Here is a 15,217-nt window from a genome sequence, read left to right as displayed (position 1 = left end):
ACCTCACCTAGCCTTTAGATTTGTTTGTTTTTCTAGACAGGGTTTCTCAGTGTAGCCTCGGAGGTCCTGGAACTCACAGAGATCTGCCTGCCTCTGCCTCCCCAGTGCTGGGATTAAAGGGATGTGCCTCCACAACCTGGCTAGATTTTTCTTTAATATTTTAACTAAATTAAAAACTTATTTCTGATGTTTCCTGGGGAAACCGATGTTCCTTCTTTGGGACCTTAGTCTCATTAATACAAGATTTTTAAAACACTCAGAAGATCAAGGCCAGCTTTATTAGAGTTTGAAAGACAAACAGTACAGGCAAGACATACTAAAACCCAAGTAGCCTTGAGAAGCGGGAGAAGAAAAAAAAAAATCATACTGTTAAGTTAGTCATGGAGGTCAGAAACTGAGTGGCCAACTGAGCAACCCAGCAGAGAGGACACCAAATCCAGACTCCTGTCTCAGGGCAAAAGACTGCACCAGGGTCACATGACTGAAGATAAGTAGACACACATTATAAAGGTAAAGCACCCCTCTGGGGTAGTGGGCTAGAGGGCTAAGGAAAAGTTTCCAGAAAGCCTATGGCCACCTGATGGACAACCCGCCTTTTCCTTTGGCATTTCGTGGGCTTTCTGTTTCTTTTGTATTGGCGCCTGCTCTGTTTCCCAGATGCTATAGTAAAACAAAATTTCCAGCCTTCCTCTTCAATCTAGCATCTTTTATATGTTAATCTTGATGATTCTATCATGTTCAACTTCTGACACATGATTTCCAATTCAGCAGAACTGTTCAATTTATTCTTTTCCAACAGAACGTCTTATCCCTTATCTAACGTCTGTCATCTTTAAGATTTGCTCACAGACATTTACCTTCACTCCGAGCTTTGCTCTCTGGATACTAGACTGCACTGCCTTGGTAACCCTAGGAAGCCTGAGCGTAGGCTGGATCTCTTCTGTTCTTTTCCCTTTCACTGGACAGAAACTTGGTTTGAAGTGTAAAAATAGTTTTTACAGGAACTTTTCAACGGTTTGGTATTGAATTGGACGCGAGCTTTATCTTCTGGCGTTTCAAAATGGAGCGGATTCTGCCTTAAAAACAAACAAACAAACAATCTAATCTAAAACGTTTAGAAGGAAATGAATTTAATGTAAGGAGAGTTAAGAAGCATAATCGCTCGAAAATTTGTTACAAAATTCAGGTTTAACCAATGGGAAAGGAGACAGGCCTTTGTAACCGCTAACCAATCAGACAGGGCGAATGTAAGTCTTAATTTGCATAAAACTGTCTACAAATACACAAACAGCGTGTTTTCGGAATTCACTTTTCCTCCCAAAGAGATCTCAACATGCCTGAGCCCGCGAAGTCCGCGCCCGCCCCGAAGAAGGGCTCCAAGAAGGCGGTGACCAAGGCGCAGAAGAAGGACGGCAAGAAGCGCAAGCGCAGCCGCAAGGAGAGCTACTCGGTGTACGTGTACAAGGTGCTGAAGCAGGTGCACCCCGACACGGGCATCTCCTCCAAGGCCATGGGCATCATGAACTCGTTCGTCAACGACATCTTCGAGCGCATCGCGGGCGAGGCGTCGCGCCTGGCGCACTACAACAAGCGCTCGACCATCACGTCGCGGGAGATCCAGACGGCCGTGCGCCTGCTGCTGCCCGGGGAGCTGGCCAAGCACGCCGTGTCCGAGGGCACCAAGGCCGTCACCAAGTACACCAGCTCCAAGTGAGCGAGCGGACCCCACTCTGACCCAAAGGCTCTTTTCAGAGCCACCCACTTCTTCCGGCAAGAGAGCTGTGCTTATCTGCTGCCAATTTTCGCCTTTAAATTTACAGAACAACCTACCAGGTCAGTATCAGTACTGGAATGCAAGGCGATTAGGTTGGAATAGAGTGGGGTATAGTGGATTCGTTTCTTTGTCCTCACCTTGGTGCCAGTTATGCCCCTCTGCACCCAGAAACAGTGGTACTTTATTCCCAAGAGATTAGTTTTGTATTAACCATGGATGGAATACACGAGACTAGAGGGTTTTTAAATAGGTGCTATTAAGTTTTATGTCACGTTAGACTGCTCAACGTCCAGCAGTAGAGCCCCAAATGTCTGATATCTGGCGTTTATTCAGGATATAGGTTCTGATCGGCTTTGGCAGCTGTATTTGTGGCTCTGCCGTCCCGAGTACACACAGCTTGTATTGTAAACTCAGTCTCAAGGTGCCAAACTTCAACTTTTCTGGCCTTTTCAATCTTCACCAATGGCATCTCCTAGTTTCAGTGCCAACCCTTAGCAGTACTTTGGGACTTTATGCCTTCAAAACCAGCATGGGCCGGGGGCCGCTTACACATTACTTCTAAGTAGGGCTTGAGATTCAGCCTTCCCCTCCACCCTCCCCACCTCCACTCCCACCGGAACACAGCTTCTGTGAGCTAACCCTGAGGAAATGCTTCCCACTACAAAACTCCCTTACCCAGGGTGTGTAGCATGTAAGAGGGGTGGAAGGGCATGGGTTCCTCCAAGAGGGGGAAGCTCGGTTGCTCATCTCCCTGATTTGGACACACCATTGCCCAATACTATACAGAGGCATTAAGAATGGTGTGGGTTGATGGGAAAAGAATTCGGTACCAGAATCCTCCTTTCTGAGGTCTTATGAAAAGGGCAGGCCTTCCTGTCAAACTAAGGGACAGAAATGCTATAATCAGACAGCTAAATGCTTATTGTAGGACATCTTGCAAAGCTTGCATTTTAGAAAATATCAAATGATTCTACACGTAACTTGGTTAAGGTAAAAATAGTTTCAGACTGTCTAACACATTGCAACTGCATGAGCAGCCAGTCTAGACATGGGCTGTAAAAATAGAACTATGCTTTGCAGCCCCTGAGAAAACTTGTAACTTCCCGATATAACACACTGTCCAAAGATGTTGTTTCAGGTAAGACTATTCTGTACTTTTTTTTTTTTAAACTCTGAACATTTAATGAAAAGTAAAAAAAGGGGAGGGGGGTCCAGGTCTCTGCTCGCTAAATGACTTCTGTAGTCAATATGCTATGTAAATACTCTCTCTGGTTGAGAGAGAGCAGCTGAACCCTCACACGTGCAATTGCCCCTTTTTTTCTCAGCCCACTCTTAGGAACCTGAACCCACTGAATATGGACTTCCGCAGAGAGGACAACTGGAACTGTTGGCCCTAGGGAGGAGCTGGCAGAGCTGGGGCTAGGCCATCTTGAAGATCTGTTGAGAGGATCTGTCTCCATCTTGTGGTCACTTAAGATAATGTAGCTGGGGTTTTTAGCTAGTCAAATAGTATACATAAAAGAGCCCAGTCAGTCCTGTTCCCAGCATTCTCCAATGTCCCATTTCCCTTATCTATTTGGGGAGGGAACATTTAAGTCATTTAGGTTTCTCAATTTCTACAGCAAACTCTAGTCAGACTCTTCTGGACTAGGCACGAGCTTGGTTAAAAAAGATACGAAGGAACTATGGCATACTATCTACCAGTTCAAGACCATATATCCCCAGGATGACCCTAATGCCTTCAGATGACCTCTTAGGAAAACTCAACCAAAGCTGACAAACGATGTGCTCCCTGAACCTGTCAACCCGTGAATTCAGGGCTCCCGTCTCCTAGGTGGATAACTTAGGTTGGGCCATTTTCCTCGCTCTAATCTTTAATCTTCCCTTGGGGCGTGTCCCATTACTTCTCCAGAGGTCAAGCATGGAGCTCGGTCCCTTTCCTCACTCTCTGTGGTCTTTAAAATGTCTCACTGCATTAATGGATGTCCAGCTGTGTTTCTTCTGATGTTCTGCAAAAAGCCATGTTTATTAGTTTTACATGTACCCATGTACAGTAGGTAAAGACAAACAGGGCTTCTCTTTCTCTCCTTTACGGATTCAAATGACTGAGATTAAACCTATTCTGCCTGTTGCTTTTCTCATTAGCTTCTTGGGACTGTTCCTATTTATGACTAGTGTGACCAAAATATGATAGTAATTTAGCAGTACACGGGTTACCTGCACTGAGAAGGGACCCCACAGCACCGATGCCACACCTTCTCTGAAGATAAGCCTGATTCTTATCTTTGAGAGGAAGGGCAGCCATGTAGGGGCTTCAGCCCCAGGATCATTGTGGGAGCTGTGGTCGAACACTTCGTTTGAAGCCTTATACGGTACACGGTCTACCTTCCAGATCGTATACTGTTCTCACTAATAACCCAACTCAGGCAGAAAAGATGCATAAGTCTAAGCTACACATACACAGGACTGTGCACTCATGGAAGTAGAGTTGTTGCTTCTCGAAGATAAACTCAATGCTGACACTGGAATTAAAATTGTAGGGTATGCAAGTCAACATATACTTACATAGAAACTGACACTTTGCTTCTTCGCTTAACATGAGTTAAAATTGCATTACAGCCACTCTATGACAAGATGGGTGGCTCTGAAAAGAGCCTTTGGGTTAAGAATGAGATCCGCCCGCTCACTTGGAGCTGGTGTACTTGGTGACGGCCTTGGTGCCCTCGGACACGGCGTGCTTGGCCAGCTCCCCGGGCAGCAGCAGGCGCACGGCCGTCTGGATCTCCCGCGACGTGATGGTCGAGCGCTTGTTGTAGTGCGCCAGGCGCGACGCCTCGCCCGCGATGCGCTCGAAGATGTCGTTGACGAACGAGTTCATGATGCCCATGGCCTTGGAGGAGATGCCCGTGTCGGGGTGCACCTGCTTCAGCACCTTGTACACGTACACCGAGTAGCTCTCCTTGCGGCTGCGCTTGCGCTTCTTGCCGTCCTTCTTCTGCGCCTTGGTCACCGCCTTCTTGGAGCCCTTCTTCGGGGCGGGCGCGGACTTCGCGGGCTCAGGCATCTTCAGATTTCAGAACACCGGAAGCTCAATGTGGGTTGGAAGGGGACGTCTCCTACTTATAGGGCGTTTATGCTAATGAAGGATTTCAAATTAGTCTTAGCTAATTGGAAGAAGAAAAATAGGTGGCTTCCTGGGTTGGATTATGCAAATGAGGGTTTGAGACTCAGATTTTTCTATTGGCTATATCGCTGAGCCTTATTGTAACCAATCATATAGTTGCTTTTACTATCCAGCAACCGATTATAAAAGCAGCCATGCTTTAACAAGTTTAGTACTTTGTGTCGTCTTACTGTTTTTTTAAACATGTCTGGACGCGGCAAGCAGGGCGGCAAGGCTCGCGCCAAGGCCAAGACCCGCTCCTCCCGGGCCGGCCTGCAGTTCCCCGTGGGCCGCGTGCACCGGCTGCTCCGCAAGGGCAACTACTCGGAGCGGGTGGGCGCCGGCGCCCCGGTCTACCTGGCGGCCGTGCTGGAGTACCTGACGGCCGAGATCCTGGAGCTGGCCGGCAACGCGGCCCGCGACAACAAGAAGACGCGCATCATCCCGCGCCACCTGCAGCTGGCCATCCGCAACGACGAGGAGCTCAACAAGCTGCTGGGCCGCGTCACCATCGCGCAGGGCGGCGTCCTGCCCAACATCCAGGCGGTGCTGCTGCCCAAGAAGACCGAGAGCCACCACAAGGCCAAGGGGAAATAAGATCAGTGACCTTAGTTTTGTTTGAACCCAAAGGCTCTTTTCAGAGCCACCACTTTGTCACGAAAAGGGCCTTCTGACTTCCCAGTCACTACAATATTTATTCTCCAGTTGCACTGTCCACAGTTAAGGCGTCTCTTCTAGTAAGGAACAGTTTTAACTTAACAGTATACATCTAATGAGATCCCAGCAAGTTGCATGTAAATGTTAGCATTCTGATATTGCTTACTGCCTTAAGTGTTTTGAAACTTGAAGCTCCATTCCTGAGTGCTTCTCATACTGAAGTTTCCCCAAAGTGTGTGTCTTTAGTAGGAGTACAGCTAGTCTAGATATTAATTCATACTGGCTTTTGCAATATGGACTGCAACTAGAACTTATACAGTAATCTTCCCGTTGGCGTGTGCATTTGTTCCCCCAGCTATTTAGGTTTTTTTTTTTTTTTTTTTTTTTTGATTCCTTAAACTCGTTCCACAGAAGTGCTCATTTATCCAAGTTAAAACCAGGCTTGAAATTAGGGCTTCACTGTTAATGCTCATATTAGATTGCTAAAAAATGAAAGACTTATTCATGACAAAGCGCCCCCCCAGAACATTTAAGTAAGGTATTTCATATGTACCTTTTGCTTCCACCTTTTCATGGAAGAAACAACATCAAATCAGTCTAAAATTGTTTCTGGCCCCCAATTTAAAAAACGTTAGCAATCATACAGCCCGTGTCCTTCTAATAAGTAATAATGATTTTGTAAGAAACTGGATAGTACATTTTTTTGTGAAAGCTGTAAGGATATGAAAGTGGAAAGCCAGAGCAAGGGAAAATATTTAAATGATGGGGCGGGTCCGGGAGAGCGATACGAGCAGAGCTACCAATCCCGTCCCAGTGTAATGTTCCCGTGTGGTCCAATGAGAACGGGCCTCGCTCGCTTTATATATATGTACTCGGGCCACAGTCCGCCAGTCTCCTCTCTGCCTGAGATTTCTGTTAATCTCTTTCTACTATGGCTCGCACCAAGCAGACGGCCCGCAAGTCCACCGGCGGCAAGGCCCCGCGCAAGCAGCTGGCCACCAAGGCCGCCCGCAAGAGCGCCCCGGCCACCGGCGGCGTGAAGAAGCCGCACCGCTACCGGCCCGGCACCGTGGCGCTGCGCGAGATCCGGCGCTACCAGAAGTCCACCGAGCTGCTGATCCGCAAGCTGCCGTTCCAGCGCCTGGTGCGCGAGATCGCGCAGGACTTCAAGACCGACCTGCGCTTCCAGAGCTCGGCCGTCATGGCGCTGCAGGAGGCCTGCGAGGCCTACCTGGTGGGTCTGTTCGAGGACACCAACCTGTGCGCCATCCACGCCAAGCGGGTCACCATCATGCCCAAGGACATCCAGCTGGCCCGCCGCATCCGCGGGGAGAGGGCGTAAAAAGTCTAGTGTGTGTAACCCCGAACCCAAAGGCTCTTTTCAGAGCCACCCACATATTCCCTGAAAGAGTGTATTGCTGACACCCAGAGTCTCCACTCTCAGCCCTCCATTAGTTGTTACCAATCTATGATCGTCTCGGTACTTTTAGGCCTGTAAAGAGTTAGATTTTAGATATCCACATTTCCTATCCTCTGCGTATCACTTAGCCTTTGGAGTTCCTGTTCTTATTCTCTATTTAGCTTTACTCAGGGTGGCCATACCTATGTGCTTCAATTTCTTGACTTATTGGGCCTTTACGTTTCTTGGAGTCTGTGGAGCAAAGTTAGAACTCTGCCTTTATGAATATTATACTCCCAAGTTGATGCACCTGTCCAATCTCTATCTGCCAGCTCTGCTGCCTTTTTGATCATGGCTAATCCAGGCCACACTTCTCTTTGGAATATGCAGTGGCTCTGGAGACGCTTAAACTGGGAGGATTTAGAGGCCTTCCTTTCCTTGGGTGATAACTTTCGGAGCTGCCAGGGTGCAGCCAGCCAGAATTAAGGGCAGTGCTTTCAGATAGGTTCCCAGCTCACTCTGGCTGCACTCAGGTACAGTCAGAACTCTGAAATGGGTTGTAACTCTGGCTAATGACTGTCAGCAGGGAGGCGGAGGCGCACAGTCACCATGTCTGTGAGGCAGGGCATTTGAAAGTTGGAGACCAACCCGGGCTATAAAGTGAATTCTAGACTTCGCCTGAGCTAGTTTCCTTGTCTCAAAAGGGAATGAACGAAAAAGATAGAGACGGCTTGTTAAGAGCACATTCTGCTCTTGCTAAGGACTCTTGTTTGCTTCCATGTGAGGTGAAGAATCAATCGCCTATAGCTCCCAATCCTGAGCCATCCTATGCATCTTGTATCCTGTGGCCTCTGCACTCTTGGGCACAAACCCACTCACAGACACATAAGTATACATAATTACAAATTTTAAAAAAATTCAGAGGACATATGAAAATCCCGAGGAAGAACACTGATTTTTACTCCGGATTGATGCAGCTTTGAGAGCTTCATGTTTGATTTCTCCAGTGTTAAAACGTCCCTAGCCATTGTGTTGGATATTGTTTGGTCAACTTGACACAAAGGGTCACTCAGGGAGAAGAAAGCTCATCCAAAGGAATATCTTCATCAGAAAGGCCTGTAGGCAAGTCTACGACATTTTTCTGATTAATGATTGATGTGGGGCAGCACAGTTTGCTGTTGGTGGTGCCACCCCTGGGCACTTGGTCATGGGCTTAGGCTGAGCAAGCCAGTAAGCAGCTTTCCTCCACCGTCTCTGATTCTGTTTCTGTCTCCAGATTCTAGTCTTGAATTCTGTCCCTGATTTCTTTCAATGATGGACTGTGATGGGGGAATGTTACTCAAATAAACCCTTTCCTCCACAAATTGGTTTTGGTTATTGTTTCATCGAACAAAACAAAGCAAACTAACAGTCTTTATCAATGTCCTTGAGTCTTCCATAGAGTCAAGAGGCAACTTATTGCTTAAAAAAATTTCTGATTGTGTATTTGATTGTGGTCTCCAGTCAATCACACATTCTAGGGCTTTCAGACCCCAAACCACCCCATCCCACCTCTTATCCACGCCTCCTTTACTGTTAGATACAGGTGGGCATTCTATGGCTATCAGCCAGCCATGCTGCATTAAGCTGCAGTGAGACCAGGCACCCCTCCTCCACTGTGGTTGGATGAAGCAATCTGGAAGGAGGAATGCGTCTTGCTTTGTGTTTTAAAAAGGAAGCTTTTCCATTAATTCCCCACAAAATTCCCCACAATCATTACAGTAACAGATACCCATTACTTCTTTCTGATACGAAAATTCTAATGGACCAGAACAATCATTTCAATGGCCTTTTGTTAACTGTTTGTAGGTTGGATTTATTTTGGGCTTTCCAATGTTCAAAGTCTTTTTTTTTTTTTTTTTTCTGATAAGAAAACTAGAAATACAATGAACAGTTATCTTCAGAGAGTAGCTGGGATTGTTTGCACCAGCTGATTTTGAGAGATATGGGGAGGGCATGAAGTAGGAAAGAAAACGTTGGATTTTTTTTAAATGAAGATTTAATAAATGACTCCTTTTAAATTGATTGTATTGGAGGGAATTAGTCATTAAAATGTTCAAGTCTTTGGCTGTGCGGCTTGGCCATTTTGATGCAGGGGAGATAAACTTTGGCAAAGTGCTTAAGAGGATCATGGAACATATGAACATTTATATATATATATATATATATATATATATATATATATATATATATGATTTATAACAACTTTGCTATATATTAAGTACTCCATTTCATGTTTAAGCAAGGAAATATGGCCAGGCATCATTTTGGCTGCCTGTAACCTCAGTACTTTGGAGGCAGAGGCAGGAGAATGGGGAATTCCAGGGCAGAACTGGATCCACGGTAAATCCCAAACCTCGGCAGTCCTCACCAAAAAGGAAAGTAATGCACTTACAGGGAATGCAATATAGTTTGTGCTTCATGGTAGCCTGAGTAGCACACAGCTTGATGGCAGAAGGTGATATGATATTTTTCACCCATTAAACTGTTTTTATTCTTACTTTGAAGCAGTTGTAAGTGGCCGTCTCAGAGGAACTGTGAGGTGAAAACTACTGGAAATAAAGTCTAAGGAACCAGGGTCTCACACTTGTCTTTGACCCCACCAAAATCATCAAGCAAGTGCATTCCTTTGTGTAGTGCATCAAAACCAGACATCAGAATGTAAGGACAACAAACAAAATAAAAAACTAAAATCAATGTAAATGGTTTCTATAAGACACCAGCTCAGTGTGTCTTCAGTACAGCCACAGTCGTTGCGGTGTGGATGTTGTAGCACACCGTCTGTAGACTGGGACTGTGGACCGGTGAGACGTCACAGTGATGGGCAGCGCGGGAACAGGCTTTGGAGTCCACCTCCCGGGACTCCTTCCCTCCTCCTCTTCCTCCTGCTCCAGCTCAGCCATTACCACAGCATCTGAGGATGGACAAACACTGACATTGCCCAGGAAACAACTACTGAAGCTCCTTTCAGTGAGATATCCTCCCAGGGAAATGGAGAAGATCACGATGCCCCATTGAACTTGTATTCACATTACAGGTGGAGGAGACTATTGACATGATGATGATTCTCACTTCAGTGACAGCTGAGCATAGAAACTCCTGAGAGCAGATCAGATGAAAAGGAGAAGATGGGCAGGCTGGAGGGGCGGGAGGGCGAAGAGGGAGGTCTGTGATTGGTTTGTAAAATGAAGAAAAAAATTCTTAATAATAAAAAGAGAGGCGATAAAAAGAATACAAGCCATGGGGCAGAGAAGAACTTACCATGGCATTTCTGTCACAAGTGAGAATTCAAGTTGGGAGACAAAGTCTGACGCAGAACTCCTCAAAGGGAGAAAGACAGAGCTGCTGAGACAGCTCAGTGGGTGTGTGTTCCTGCACACACCTGAGGACCAGAGTTCGACCCCAGGACCCCACAGTACAAAGGAAAGAACTGACTCTGAAAAGTCGTTCTCTGTTCTCCATAGGCATACTGTGACTTCCCTGCTAACAAATAAAACAAGTTAAAAAAAATAAAATTAAAAGATAAGATGAAAGAAGAATAGCCAGAAAAAAAACCCATTTACTGGGAAACATCATAATCTGACATGTCTGATACCTGGTTCCTCAAGGATATGTGATAGCTGATGATTCTCTGTTCTAGGAAATGACTTAGACTAGGGAGGTTTCGGAGTTGGAAGATGATGGGAGCTTCCTGGGGAAGGGGGGTGCAGGACGGCTAGTGTCCTGGTTGGCTTTGTCCACAGATGTAAACTGTAGTTATCTGGCAAGAGAAAACTCAGTTGAGGAAACGCCGCCAGTACATTGCACACTGGCCTGTCCGCCATTTTCTTGAGTGATGGTTGATGTGGTAGGTTACTGCTCTCCGTGGGCAGTGCCGCCATCGAGCAGGTAGTCTTGGGTTGTGTATGGAAGCAGGCTGAGTGAACCACAGGAGGCAAGCCAGTGAGCGATACTCACCTGTCTCTGCTTCTGTTCCTGACTCCGTGTTCCTGAGTTGAGTTCTTGACCTGACTTCTCTGATGGAGAGTGACCCAAGAGTTGTAACCTGAAATAATTCGAAGTTGCTTGTAATCGTAGTCTTCATGACAGCAGAGGAAAGAAATGAGAAAATTGAGAGTGATAGCGAGGACAGTCCGCTAACGCAGGCAGCGACTCCACAGGCTGATAGGTCCCCATCTTTGGAAAAGGTAAAGATGCCATCCTTTGATTACATGGCACTTCCATCCCTGCTTTTTCGACCAGAAGCAGTCCGTCACATTTGGTGAACTGGCACTAAACTCATCTGTCATTATTTAGGTTTCCCATCAATTTTGATTGTGCTGGGAGCAGAGATCGGGTGGTGGGAGAAGTTGGGAAGCTCTTGCCCCAAAGTGGAAAAATTAGCATATGAAAACAACAACCAAAACCCCAAGGTGGAAGTTTGGAGAATGTCTTTTAGTCCTGCACACCCAACTGTCACACTTGAAGGAGAAGGGGCACTTCATAAAGTCTTAAGGTGACCTGAAAAATACACCGCTTGGTGGAGATTTGGAATAGTAATGAGACATGCAATGAAGAAGCTGTAAAAGTGTAACAGCACAGTGAGAAAGCCCGTGCTATACAGACGATCCCACAGTGAGAAAGCCCATGCTATACAGAGGATCCCACAGTGAGAAAGCCCGTGCTATACAGAGGATCCCACAGTGAGAAAGCCCGTGCTATACAGACGATCCCACAGTGAGAAAGCCCATGCTATACAGAGGATCCGAGAGCCATTTATGAGATACAAACCCCAACTCTTTTACAGTAGGCCTTTGGGGGGTCTGCTCTTTCTTTGCTCTGGTCGGCTCCCTTCTGTGTATGTATACTCCCTCTTCACATACTTGCTTCTGCTGTGATTGTGTGTCTCTGCTCAACTCTTTATTCCTGGATACAAAAATGTGGGATCCTTTGGGAAATACCTGTGTGTTGACCTAGGTAGATAATCCATTGTTCATTGTCCTTAGGATAATTCTGCTCATGAGAAAATGAAGTAATATGACATTTCCTATAGTCTCTTTTATGTTTGATAGATTTAAACAATTTTGACACCAGATTGATTCTTCCACACCAAATCAGAAGACAGAGCATTGCTTATCAAGGAATAGAAATGAAGAGATCCATATACTCATAAGACATATAAAAGGGACTATAAAACTAGGGTAACAATCCTACATACCTCCCAGAACAGAGAGGAAGGAGGATAGTGACTCGGTCTCCTAGAGAAGCAAGGGCTGTGTCTCTGGCACTCTCCTTTCTATTTTGAGAAATTTCAAATCTGATTCAATAGGAATATCAATTAATACATAGAGGTTATTCGCCCAAGGTCCTTACAGACATCTCTGCTTTATTAAAGATACAGACTTGATTGAAGGCATAGGGCATAAGGTTTCATGTCTATTCCTAGAAGGACTGAAACTTAGTTTTACTATTTCTCTTTAAAAAAAAAAAAAAATCTTGTAAGAATAATCGAAAGGCGAACACAGTAGTAGTACTATTCATTTACAGACTCTTACATACTTCCAACAACTCATTATTAGGAACATGATTTTCATTCCAACAAGCATGTAATGTTTCTTGGAAAACCATACATGCAGGAAATCCCGAGATTCAATGAAGGTGAAATAAAAAAAGAAAGAAGCCTCCATGATCCTTATTTCCAGAACCCTTGATTTCTATGTGTAAGACAAGCAGAAGATTCACACCTGTGGGATGAATATCCTGCACATCTTTTAATCTTTTACACCTCAGGTCATGTAACCATCTGAGTTTTTACTGCCCCGGGTCAGCCTATGTACTAAAGAACACTGCTCAGCTTCCTAGGTATACACAAGTCAGAACCTGATATATGTGTTCTTAAAACTGTACTTAAAACCTCTTAGACGCAGTGACTTTCAACCTCCCTAATACTGAGAGACATTTTAATAATAGTTCCCCATGTTGTGGTTGACCCGCTTCCCCCACTATGAAATTATTTTGTTGCTTCTTCGCGACTCAGAGTTGAGAAGCTCGAGGACCGCCTGGGTACAGAGTGAGATCCAGGAAAGGCTCAAAGCTAACACAGAGAAACCCTGTTTTGAAAAACCAAAAAAAAAAAAAGGTTGAGAAGCACGGTGACGTGGAGAAATGATAATGTATTCCTATTCAGTAAAATGAGCAACAAACGCCAAACTTATTTGTTGATAACACATACACTACCCCTATTGAAAGCTGAAAGAACTGTACAGACACACGTAATACAATGTGTTAAATTTTAACTCCTGGCTTTCTTAGTGTCTCAGGCCCCGCCTTGTCTCCTACAGCATTTCATAGGACAAACACACAGAAGGGCGGGAATAGAGTGAGGTGAGGTTTCCGCCCCTGCTGCTCAGGTTTTCAAACAGGTCCGCCATGGTATTATAAAAGCCAGGAAGCGGGGTTTTAACAGCCACTGTGGACTAAGCTTTAGCTCGCTTTCAGATATGTCTGGCCGCGGCAAAGGCGGGAAGGGCCTGGGCAAGGGCGGCGCCAAGCGCCACCGCAAAGTCCTGCGCGACAACATCCAGGGCATCACCAAGCCCGCCATCCGCCGCCTGGCCCGGCGCGGCGGCGTCAAGCGCATCTCCGGCCTCATCTACGAGGAGACCCGCGGGGTGCTGAAGGTCTTCCTGGAGAACGTGATCCGCGACGCCGTCACCTACACGGAGCATGCCAAGCGCAAGACCGTCACCGCCATGGACGTGGTCTACGCGCTCAAGCGCCAGGGACGCACGCTCTACGGCTTCGGCGGCTGAACTTGGTCCCTCTCGTTTTTTCCCAAAAGGCCCTTTTCAGGGCCACCCACCTTTTCACTTAAAAAGGGCTGAATTGCTTTTCTCATCGAGCTCTGTGGTTTTACATTTTCTGTCTCTGGGTCTATTAGCACGTTCATTTAGGGCGTTATAGAACCCTATCGTTTCGGTAATTAGCTCGATTTAGTAGAACTGGATCGCTGTTTGTGTTTTTTTATTTTTTAGGAACGTTTTGTTTTTAAGTCTACTTTAGCCTACTATCGTGATGGGGTCTGTTTCTATGTCATGATCCTGCCTCACACACTGACAGCTTGTACATGTGACCCGACACTCAAGTTTTTCCTAGGTTGATTTCATGTAGGTTAATCCAGTTGTCTTGAGATTTTTATTTTTCTCCCAAAAGAAGACCCTTTAAGTCCATTATAATGACTTAGAAGATTCTTCAGTGCTCAAGTGGAAGCACAAAGCAATCGGTTCCTTTTATTGTAACAGGTTTTATAGTGTTTCTGAGACAATCTGTACAGCCTAGCCTAGCCTGGTCTACGTAGCAGCAGAATGGCTCCTACTTGGGCCAGAACTCAAGACTCTCAAGTGCTGGGCAGGTGTGAGATAGCATTCCTGAATTCTCCATTTCTTTAGCAATTTTTCTGTGCTAGGGTTTTTTTGAACCAACAATTTTCTAAGAATCTGAAAAGGCAGGGCTGCGAAGATGGGTAGTTTCTCAGAGGACTCTAGGATTTGGTTCCCAGCACTCACATGGTGGCTTTCAACATTCTGTAACTCCAGTTCCAGGGAATCTGACCTCAGCAGGCACCAGGCATGCATGTGCTGTACTTAGAGGTCCAAAGTTGCAAGCAAAGCGGACTTAGGTTCCGGTCAGCACGTGAAAGAGACAGAAAAAAAAGAAAAATTGTAGTTTCAGGAAGTGGGTAGATCCAGTAAAACTTCATGGCTGCTCAGCTTGAAGGAATTATGCTAGGGAGTGAAGTTTGGGAATGAAAAGTACAGCATCTCATTAAAGAAAAAAATATTCCACATATTTCTAGCATGGCTTATAGTGAAACTACCTAGGGGTGGTCCCAGGAATCTTAGATTTTCAAGTAGGCCAGAGATTCTGTTCTCTTGACCTGGATTACCCCCCCACCCCACCACACACCCCATAATGGGCCTTTATTGTAACTTAAAATATATACCTATATAATATGTGTGTGCATGTATAAAAGATTTTATGTGTATAGGTATTTTATATTAATAGTAGTTTCTGGGAGGGCCTGAAGGCATAGTGCAGGGTGGGTGCTGGGGCTGCAGCTCAAGGCATGGTGTTTGCCTAGCCAGGCCCAGGATTCTAACATAAAAGTAGACCTGGTGGTTTATCCTTTAGTCTCAGCACTCAGAAG

At 45.7% G+C, this 15,217-nt stretch overlaps 5 protein-coding genes across 5 annotated transcripts; 4 read left to right on the top strand and 1 right to left on the bottom strand.

Moving 5' to 3' along the window:
* Positions 1-1,332: 1,332 nt before the first annotated feature.
* LOC118583737 (histone H2B type 1-C/E/F/G/I) lies at positions 1,333-1,729 on the top strand. The gene has a single exon (XM_036187336.1). The coding sequence runs from the start codon at positions 1,334-1,336 to the stop codon at positions 1,712-1,714; it is 381 nt and encodes a 126-aa protein (XP_036043229.1). The 5' UTR covers position 1,333; the 3' UTR covers positions 1,715-1,729.
* A 2,686-nt stretch (positions 1,730-4,415) lies between these two features.
* Positions 4,416-4,847, bottom strand: LOC118583736 (histone H2B type 1-C/E/F/G/I). Its single transcript, XM_036187335.1, has one exon. The coding sequence runs from the start codon at positions 4,836-4,838 to the stop codon at positions 4,458-4,460; it is 381 nt and encodes a 126-aa protein (XP_036043228.1). The 5' UTR covers positions 4,839-4,847; the 3' UTR covers positions 4,416-4,457.
* Positions 4,848-5,141: 294 nt separating this feature from the next.
* LOC118583729 (histone H2A type 1-B) lies at positions 5,142-5,561 on the top strand. Its single transcript, XM_036187328.1, has one exon. The coding sequence runs from the start codon at positions 5,142-5,144 to the stop codon at positions 5,532-5,534; it is 393 nt and encodes a 130-aa protein (XP_036043221.1). The 3' UTR covers positions 5,535-5,561.
* Positions 5,562-6,520: 959 nt separating this feature from the next.
* Positions 6,521-6,956, top strand: LOC118583721 (histone H3.1). The gene has a single exon (XM_036187321.1). It carries the CDS (start codon positions 6,526-6,528, stop codon positions 6,934-6,936), a length of 411 nt encoding a protein of 136 aa, XP_036043214.1. The 5' UTR covers positions 6,521-6,525; the 3' UTR covers positions 6,937-6,956.
* Positions 6,957-13,508: 6,552 nt separating this feature from the next.
* Positions 13,509-13,823, top strand: LOC118583753 (histone H4). Its single transcript, XM_036187353.1, has one exon. The coding sequence runs from the start codon at positions 13,512-13,514 to the stop codon at positions 13,821-13,823; it is 312 nt and encodes a 103-aa protein (XP_036043246.1). The 5' UTR covers positions 13,509-13,511.
* The last annotated feature ends 1,394 nt before the right edge of the window (positions 13,824-15,217 follow it).

The sequence above is a fragment of the Onychomys torridus genome, chromosome 5 (genome assembly GCF_903995425.1).
Source record: "Onychomys torridus chromosome 5, mOncTor1.1, whole genome shotgun sequence".
NCBI classification, from domain to species: domain Eukaryota; kingdom Metazoa; phylum Chordata; class Mammalia; order Rodentia; family Cricetidae; genus Onychomys; species Onychomys torridus.
This window is presented reverse-complemented; position numbering and strand designations above follow the sequence as displayed.